Source organism: Pygoscelis adeliae, unplaced genomic scaffold (genome assembly GCF_000699105.1).
Source record: "Pygoscelis adeliae isolate BGI_AS28 unplaced genomic scaffold, ASM69910v1 Scaffold171, whole genome shotgun sequence".
Lineage (NCBI taxonomy): Eukaryota > Metazoa > Chordata > Aves > Sphenisciformes > Spheniscidae > Pygoscelis > Pygoscelis adeliae.
Genome location: NW_008824186.1, coordinates 7,298,957 through 7,308,985, shown reverse-complemented (window position 1 = coordinate 7,308,985; position 10,029 = coordinate 7,298,957). Strand labels below are relative to the sequence as shown.

Below are 10,029 nucleotides of genomic sequence, written 5' to 3'. Positions count from 1 at the left end.
ATGTTAACTGCTTTCAGTTCAGATGCTGTCACTGGAATGACACCTGAAACAGAAAAATCAAGTGTTGAAGGGGATTAAAAATTGAGACTCAAGCCGTTGTGCTGTGATTTTGTTACCTCAGTAGGATAAACCTGGCCCACAATCCTTTAAGCCAGACAACTGTACGCCTATTTTATTTAATACTCACTAGCAATGGGTGAGCTGTAGGTCGTGTGCTGTAATGAACATATCCCGGCTTTCTCTTTATCAGAAAAGCCCGCCTTGTTGCCATGGGTGCACTGAGTAAGAGGAATAAGATAGCCAGATGGAAAAAAAGTCTGAAAAAGAAAATACAATACACATAATAAAAAATGAAGTTTTTCTCCAAAGTTGCATCCCCTTCGCCTTGTTCTTATTCTTTATCCTTCATATCCCCCGTATCCTATATTCCATGTCTGTACTACCTTCTGTCTGAAATTAGACACAACTGACTCAAGGACATTCTCTTTAAAGTAAGACTGTCCTACTGTGCAGAAGTCAGCAGAATTCTCAGTGAGGAACTGGAAATCCATCTGGGATTAACACAGTACAATTATACTAGACAAAAGAGAAATCCTGATACTGAATACTTGGTTTTTTCCCCCAGAAGAAACATCTGGACGCAGTAATCATCATATCACCTCATTCTTGGATTGTGTTTTTCATAAGACAAATATTGGAAGACAGTCCTTTTGCATTTACAAGTTCTGTTTTTGTCAACAGAACTGTTCTTTTTTCGGGTTCTCTACAGTAGTAAGTCTTAACTGCAGAATACCAGATTTTACCGATGAAGAGAGTTTCATGCGATGCTGTTGTAAATCAAAGTATTTGAGACTAAATATGCACAAAGGACTGGGGATGTAAGGGATCTCAACGTTGTCTTCATCTACTTAGTCTTAGTTGTGATCTTCATCCCAGTTGAAGCCTGAAAAGTCACTTCATGTCCTCTCACTTGTGTACTTAATGAAGAACTAGAAGTCCTACATTCCTACAAAATAAGGTATTCAAAGCACACTAAAAATAATCCAACCAAAGACAATTTACGTATGTGTAGTTCATTATAGTTTTGTTTCTTTTGCGAAGCCTCCAAGTGGTATTTTCCCAGGTAACGGCAAGCAGGAAAATTTTCACTATGTAGGACTTAGCTGTGATGTACTTTAGTAATGATAAACTGTGGTTTGTTTAGTTTTGATTTTGTCCTCATCTTCTGGAATATCTTCTCTTTTACATTGGTCATAGCAACTTGCCACGTTCTGATCTAACGTTTTGGTTTTGTTCTGTCCCTCTTCCTGGAAATTGTCCATTTTGTGATTCATTTGTGAGCTACTGGGAGGTGGTCTTTCGTTTTTAATGGATTCTCCCTTTAAAAAAAGTACATACAAAACCAAAGGCAGACATTGTAAGACTTAACATTCTCCATTACAGGTCTATAATGATTTTTATGCATTTTGAAAATTAAGAAAACAAGCTTTCTCCTTTCTCCTGATTCCCAAGTTTGCGCTATAAAAATTTCTAGTCAATAAGACAACCAGTTCCATGTTATCCCCTCTTGCTCCTTCACAGCTAGTGGATGTTTGACACCACACATTGTCACAACGCGCTGATAACATTTCATGACTGTTTTGGCAAGCACAATTTAGAGCAGCCTAGTAATTTACAGAGAGACTAAAACATTCAGCAACCGAGGAGCAGAAAGCAATCCAGACCCAGTTTTTCTCCATATGCATCAAGTGTATCTGAACCTCTTATTCTCTTCATGGGCTGCGTTATTATGCCTACAACAATCCAACATTAACAGTGCACAACATTGGACAGAAATATTTAGAAGGTATCAGGATTTTGGGACATTCCCTGTCCAGCAACTTTTATGTGTCCGCTTTCCCTCCTAACACCTCTAAAGCCATGAATGAATGCCAGCAAGATGAGCAACCTGAACTGCTCCAGAATCATTGTATAAACAGGTAAGTCTTGACATAGTGTTTGAGGAGTTGTTTTATTTTGTCTAACATCTGTACACTTTGACACATCTTCTTGGAATAAATATTTGGAGGGGGAAGAGAGGGGAACAACAAGGAGAAAAACACAGCCTGATCCTAGGTTGGCCTTTCAAAGATATGTTATATTGCATACTATTTATTCTGCCTGATGCTTTGCAAATACCAGCAAGATTATGTGATATTTGATATATAATACATATATATACATATAATACATACATATGTAAACAAACAAAAACCAGCCCCCTAAACATCAGCAAGGACAACAAATGAACGTCATCCCTTCAAGCATAATGTTATTTAAAACGCCTACACACGCTGGTGTAGGCTCCTAAATCACTTTGAAAATGAGTAGGTGGCAACATCATTATGCTACAAAAAGGCATTTTAAAAATAAATTAACTTACCAGAGAAGTATCAAGGTTTTCCTCATCACTTCTATACCTTTTAATTAAATTATTCTCTTGTAATGCTTGTGATCTTTTAAGGCACCGCTGTGATGAAGTTTCTGATTTTCTAGTCGGTCTGTCTTTAGCTGTCAAGGACTTTGTTGGATCATCTGTAGCTATCTGATTGTCCCCTTCCTCAGTGGTTATTTTATTTAATACTTTTGAATTAATACTCTTAATTCCAGTTATATTAGCACACGGCAGAGTCTGCAACATGAAACTTGGGCTGTATGTTGTCACAGTGTGGGCTTGGGAAGGATGCAGGTATATTGCGTATGAAACACCAGAATGAGTATGAGGTAGTATTACTGGTGGGACTGAACTGTGGCTTGGAGGACAGACACCGAGTGGCTGTGCGAGAGCTGGCTGCTGAGAGGGTGCTGCGGTGCGAGGAGGTTCGGGCTTGGGGACTGCCTCAGGTGAGGACAGATTACATTCCAAAGCAGATCTTGACAATTTCATTTTCATCTCCTCTTTTGCTTTCCTTAAAAAAAAAACCAAAGCAAACAAACAAAAAAAAAAGCCCAAACATATTTTAATACCTTCGTGCAGAAACGAATGCCCCAACAAATTATTTTCTGCAATATACAGACTTGACGTGAACTTGTACTTCTCAATCCACTAAACAGAAAATAAGGGAAAAAAAAATAGCCTGCAGTATCAGGGGTTACTGGTTTTTGCAGACTATTGCCCAACTCAAACCGCGCATAGCTTTACCTTAATGGCCAGTGACAAAATAAAGCTTCTCACCTTAACACTTGTGCAAACTTACTTTGATTGTCCTTCCAGCTGATGTTTAGCGATTGCTGGGACCTGAGCCATTTTACTTGGGAAAGCTGATAAGTTTTGATCAGTACCTGGTTGGAAGGGGAAAACAAACCCAAACTGTTGGTACCTCAAATGTAGAAGTTAAATTTTGTTTTGAGGAGACTGCGTTATTTAATGTGGCATACACATTTAATGAGAAGACACTAAGACTCCATGTTATCCTCAAACTGCAGCCTAGACTTGATTTGATCAACTGGATGGTAGCTTACATCAAACGAATTTTAAAGCCTCAGCTCTGTTTTTTTTTGCCCCCCGAAGAACAAGAACATGAACACTGATAGGTAATTTTCTGGCAATTTTCTACAGAACTGCTTAGATAGTAAGATCTAAAGCGCAGTTTCCATAACAAACTAGGGTTAGAGCAGTTCATAGAGAAAGACAATATCCAGAGAATCAGCCAAACTACACAAACAGAAGTTTGTAGCCAGTACGACATCACACAAAGCCAAGACAGTGACACGTAAAAAGGGATTTAATATTATTGTTAAACCCAAAATAGTAATATGCCACCCTGTGCATTTGGTGTGAAGGGGAGGCTAGAGTTCCCCACGGCGTGCTGACTTTGGTCCAGGTCGCAGTGAATACATTTACTTTGTTGCAACTGCGCAAGGGTGACTGGATTTGGTCCACCCAACTGCAAAGAGCTTCTACCAATTGCAGAGCTTACGCACCGAACACGGATCATTTCTGCTTTGTTTTCGCTATCGATCTTGTAAAGCCTCAGACTTACAGGCAACATGTATTTTCCCCATCTTGTCTATTTCTGACAGTTCTTAAGACATGTTTGTTGTAAGCAGGCATACCCACACATCCGCATCTCCTATGAGAAGGTAGCAAGCCTGAATATTTAATGCAAGACTACATGTGAGTTAAAAACAAACTTAAAAGAAGATACGTACTTGCACTTATTTTAACTGGACTGGTCGGAGCAGATTGGATCTTTCTTCTGTCGTTTTCTATACTTTTAACTAACTTTATTAGAGAAGGATGCCGAGTGAAGTTTTGCTTTCCTCTTGAAGGAAAAAGGTTTTTTGAACACTGATCTTTGGAAGTGATGGATTCTGAAATAGGTGGGGGACAGGTCGTAGAAGTTGTTTCAAGTTTTGTATCTAAAAAGCAGAAGAAAACCCACAAAGAGTAAATACACATCATATGCAGATTCAGTAATTCAAAGCAGTTATTTGAGCCTGGCTGACAATCATTGAAGTACTAGCAGCAGCAAAAGTGGAAATGCAAGAGTCTCGGTATGAGTAAATCTACTATGGGGAAATACATACGGGTGTGCTATGCTGTCAAGGACCAAGGACCGGGATGTGACTAGCAAAGACTTTCTGCTTAGCTTACTCTGTCTTTTGCTCAAAAAATTTCTAGCAGAGGAAACAAAGAAACAATCAAAATCATCAGCAGAACAAAAGGAAGTGACACATACACCTACCCTGAATATTTGGCAAGACCTCAGGTCCTGTCCATTTGAATGCTGGTTTTCTACCTCTCTCCTCTGTAACGTGAACTTTCTTGATAAGCTCAAGGCTACTGAGGACGTTTGCTATGTCATAAAGTCTCCTAATTTTGGCTGAAATAAAATAAACAAATGTAAAGTATAGCAATTCCAATTAACAAGCTAACATAGGTCAGATTAAAAATGTTGTAATGCCCTTTTAGCAGCTAAAAGGAAAAACCTTTATAATTTTTTTATAAGAACAATTTTGTGGAACAGGTATTTATACTATGAAATAACATATCTTACCACAATATAAAGTTTATGTGTAAACTAGAACGACATAGAGATCTAGAAAAGAAAATACTGCTAAGTATATTACGCTATAGAAAAAAAACATTTTCCAAACAAGTTGGATTCTGTGCAATGGCCAAACCTGTGCCAATACTGTAGTGAAAATAAGTAGCTTAAAAGGCAGGTACGCACATGCCATCGTGAATATGGGAACTAGGGGGAAGAGACACTAAAATCCCACAGGATAATCATCCTGCACGTTCTTAACTGTTTTCAGGTTGAGCTATTAGGGAAAAGCTTTAGGCAGCAGCCAAATGACAAGCGACTTCTGGACTACAGAGTGAATGTGCCTAGGCCAACGCTGCTGCTACTGAAAATTTAACGTCTAGCGAGTCATGGAACTTGGGACTATGCTTCTTAACCAAGAACACCGTAAAACGTGTGATACCTGAAATACAGACACATGGATGGAATGCCCTGAAAATGCTTTTATTGCGAGACAGACCTTGCGGAGGAAGAAGAAAGAATGAAAACAAACAAAACCCCCCTACTGACTACCCATCCACCCTCTCTATGTTGCCATGATGCAGTGGAAAGGAAATTATGAACTGAAACCAGCGAGGATCAGTTTTCTTTTTGCATAGATACAATTCCACAAAAAAAGCAATGGAGTCTGAGAATCAAGGAAGGGTGTAATTTTCAATGAAACCCCCAATTAATTCTTGATCCCTCAAGAGCAGGCACATTTTTTATTATTATTATAGACATACGGGCCTAGACCTAGAAGTACCTTTTCATTTGAATGAAGAGGAAGAGGAGGAAGCGTGCAGGGAACTGAGAGCAGGGCAAAAGAATGAAGAAGTAGTTGGCAGTTACAGCACTGGGTTTCGCTTCCTCTCACGTGTAAGTTACTAACAGGACTTTTACAGAATTTCTTTAGATTTCCAAGAAGTAAGTTATATGAGCAGAACACAGATTTGTATGATTCTGGGGCATCTTTGATGAAATGATGCTGAAATCTTTGACAGACTGCTTGCGGAAAGAGAAATTGTTACCAATAAGCAGCCTTGTGACGTTACTTCAGGAGAGAGCATTTAATGGACTTTTTCTCTTACGTGGTCATTATGTATCAGTGACTATGCACAAGTGGGTCCCTGTTAAAAACTGCGCAAGGTGGTTAGTGAGTCTTCGGAGGCTCAAATATATTTATGGCAGGAAAAAGATGATGGTATTTTACACTATATAAACTAGTACTAGAATAGTTCATTTAGCTTACACCTGATATTTTACTTACTTTTAAACTTGCTTTTATCTAAGTCTTCTAGCTGGTCTTCTCCAATCAAGATTTTAGCAGCAACTTCGAGGCTTACTATTTGTGGAGTCGATACAAGAAACAGCATCACAAATTTCTGACTCATCACTCGTAAAGACTTGTCTTTCCTGCTATTTACTGATGCTGCAGCAGACAGGAGAAAAGATTAAAGTATGAAGTGACACACACCAGCTACAAACATTTTTAAAAAAATGAAGAAATTTGTCAGTAACAATTATTAGAAGAACAAACAACACAGCAACGAGGCAGGGCTGACATGGACTCCAGAATCATGTCTCTACATGGCAAGAATGGGACAATTAGGTGGATACCAAGTCTAACTACAAAGAAGAGAGTGCGGTGTTTCCCCCTGTATATACTTCCTATTGTCTGACAACCTGTACTCTTAAAGATGCTTAACTGCAGGTTATACAATGTCTTTAACAATCCCTAATTAGCACCGCTTCCATGAATCAAACCTCAATTAAAAAATAAATTAATGGAGTAATTTATACTTTTGGCTTCTGTAACATTCAAGGGTAACAAATCCTGCAAATTGGATTGTACGTTGGGTAAGTTTGATAGTTTCACCTGATGCCCCCTTGCTCTTGCATTGTAAAAACAAAACACGTGCAAGAATTGAATGAATAAGAGAACTGAAGGAGTGTAGAGCACTTTTTCTCACCACAAACAGTTGTGGTGCCTTTCAGGAAGTAGCGTTTCAGAAAAAAAAAGTCCAATAAATGTTTTTTCCAAGTTCATAGATATTAATCATTACAAGCACATATTATTCTTGGCACTACAGAGAATTATTACCAGCACGAAATTCCATTCCTGGGAGCTCGACAAAAGACATTTCTGAATGCTCATTTGAGCCACAAGATCTTGCCATTTCTTCATTTCTGTCACCATCGAAATCAAATTCATGCTCATACTCCCTTTTCTTGATCATCTGAATTTGTTGTGTGTATTTGTTCTCTTCTCCAACTTTTTTCAAAGCCTGCAGGGTTTTGGAGAGATTGTGCCGCCCGTGCCAAGCATATCTGTTTTTGGCAAGGCGGCTCACCATGTGTAGGCTCTCTAGCACGTTCACAATATCGTATATGCGTCTACGTTCAACATCTGAAAAAAACCAAACCCAGAAAGATGAACATGACATCTCTACTGCATAACATATGTTTCGTCATCTATTTACCTGAAACATGGTTTGCACAGAGAAGGGATCAGTTTCCTGTACTTCCCCCTCCTCTTAATATACTTCTAAGCCACTGTCGCCAATTCCTTGTTATAAAGGCTCCTGAAAACAGGCCTCACAGATCTTGCCAGCAAGGAAAAGAAAACAATTCTTGCTTTAGATATGGAAGGACCTGCTTTTCCACAGTTATACTTGGTTTACAGCATTCCTTAAGAAATAAAACTTACTGTTGCCAGAAGAGCCATTAGATGGGTTTCAATACAGCTTTAAAAAAAAACAAAGCATTTTTAATTATTCATTGCATCGATTTTAGATCGTCTCATTAAACATCCTTGGAAACTCACGGTAGACAGCTGTTTTGTAACTTATTTTTAGATGTTATTCTACTAACACACTGTCCTTTTCTCTTTTGTCTGTTAAATTCTTGGTTTTGACTAGGCATTTTCTAAAAGATATGTTATTTTGTACAAAGTATAAATAAAATAGACATTTTGTTTAATTTGCAATTCATCCCTCTTCTGTGTCTCCCAACATGTTTTGAAGATATAAGGACACCAAAAATTTTAGAGCAGTGCGATTTATAACTATTATCAGTGTTACAATCTGTAGAATACTGTCATTTCATAGCTCTGATTAAAAAAAGCTTCAGCTTAATGTTAGCAACTCAGACTCTCGGTAGATCATTGGTGCGATATAAAAATAGCGGTATAAAATGAGAAAGTTTAATTATCATAGAGAGCAGAAAGTAGTTTCTCGCTTTGATGTCACGATTGGACAGGAAGTTGAGGGTTCAGCTTGAGAAACGCTCGTTCCTGCCGCAAAAATCCAACCACTAATCGTAGCCATCATCTCTAGATCCAAAAAACTGCAACTGGTTGTTTGTGGTACGGGCAATAATTTAGATGTTTAATATTAAACATAATTCAGAGTTTCTCCATTCAGTTCACTAAAGAAACTTTAGCTTTTTAAAAGAATTGCTCTAAGAACGAAGAGTTTAAAGCTGGGTTTAAGTAAGTTTGAGGGTACACAGTAAGCATTCAAAATTTTACGGAGCAAAAATGTACTAACGCCAATGGTAGGTTATTGGCACATTTGTATGAAGAAATACAAAATAGCATATACACCAACTTACTAAGCTCTTCAGCTACTTCATCAAGGCAAATGTAATTATTCTCTGCAGTGCTGGGGTAATCAGGATATCGAGCTAAGAATTTATGACACAGTAATCCTAGACTTTTCTCTTTGCGACTTGGTTGAGATTTTTCATATTCATCTCCTGATAAGTGCTCCTACACGGAAATAAGAAAAAGAGAATTTGAAATTTTTTACAATAAATACGTGAACACAGCTATTTAAAAGCTTCATTGTGAGCACTGCCAAAGGCCCAGTGTTCTCCCTTTGTCCTCAACACCTGTGAAACAAAACCAGCAAAACGCTACCCGTTGTATGTAACTAGGCAATATCCTTACTTATAGTTGGTAAATACTCCAAAATCAAAACTTTAAAAGCATTACAGTACGTTAATGTATAACTTTTTATACTGAATAAACAGCCTTCGGCTAACTTAAAAAACCCACGTAAATAAAGACGACCCCTTTACAACATACCTGCAAACAGTGTTTTGCCTGTAGGACCTCACGTGTGTTGTTTGACAGTTCCCTTCTCTGTTCTCTGCTCCTAATCTCAGGACTAGCGGCGCTAATCAGCATTTTAAGGTTCGAAGTAGGCGTCCATGGATCCGCTGGAAGGATTTCTTTAGGTTTTGGGGGTGTGGTTAGAGGCTGACAGTCTGGCTGTATTTCTGTCAATACCGAATGTGAGGTAGCAGCTTGTTTCAAAGGAGTTTTCAATACGCTTCCGTGTGGCTCAGAAGAATGGTTCTCCTACACGGCGAGAAAAAGAAAACCGGTGACGTTAAAAACCCGAAGCACTACAAGCCATTTGTTGCTAACGGTCAGTGTGGGATAGAGATCAATTGCGTTTTTTGGGTAGCTCAAAGCCAAAGGTTGCAGTCTTACTCCGAACCAACGAACCCCTTCCCTGAAACCGTTTCTCTGACTGTGCCTTTAGCTTAAGACACGGGGCCCGTGCTATTCTTGAGGTAATTTTCCTTTTCTTCCCCTCGAGGGAAAACACAGTCAGAATGAATGTTAATCCGTGGCAGAAAGGTATAAAGAACCACGGAAACACCTTTTATTGAGGGAAAAACAAAACGGGAGCCAGGAAGAAGTGCCGCCCGTTACGAAATAGGTGGATAAAGGTCGTCAGGTAAAGTTTTAGGTACTTTTGTGAAGGACAGAAAATAAAGCGAACGTAAAAGGCGCTCCGTGACTGCCATCCAACGTTTTTCACACGCGTTCGTTCAGACCGCCGTGACTTCACGCCCAGAGCTGCTGCGAACGGCTGAGAACGGGCACCCCGGGGCTGTCACCGCCCCGGGCCCAGGCGGCAGGGCCCCGCCGGCCCGACCCCACCGCACCGGCGGGAGACGGCAGCCC

The 10,029-nt window shown here is 39.3% G+C and overlaps 1 protein-coding gene across 1 annotated transcript in view; it reads right to left on the bottom strand.

Moving 5' to 3' along the window:
* E2F8 (E2F transcription factor 8) overlaps positions 1 to 9,240 on the bottom strand; it is a 10,413-nt gene extending 1,173 nt beyond the window's left edge. Inside the window, 12 exon segments of the mRNA XM_009334532.1 lie at positions 3 to 43; positions 188 to 317; positions 956 to 969; positions 1,175 to 1,379; positions 2,423 to 2,948; positions 3,237 to 3,321; positions 4,192 to 4,401; positions 4,728 to 4,865; positions 6,319 to 6,480; positions 7,153 to 7,458; positions 8,664 to 8,820; positions 9,139 to 9,240. Of these exon segments, the coding sequence (XP_009332807.1) occupies positions 3 to 43; positions 188 to 317; positions 956 to 969; positions 1,175 to 1,379; positions 2,423 to 2,948; positions 3,237 to 3,321; positions 4,192 to 4,401; positions 4,728 to 4,865; positions 6,319 to 6,480; positions 7,153 to 7,458; positions 8,664 to 8,820; positions 9,139 to 9,240 (2,076 nt within the window).
* Positions 9,241 to 10,029: the final 789 nt, after the last annotated feature.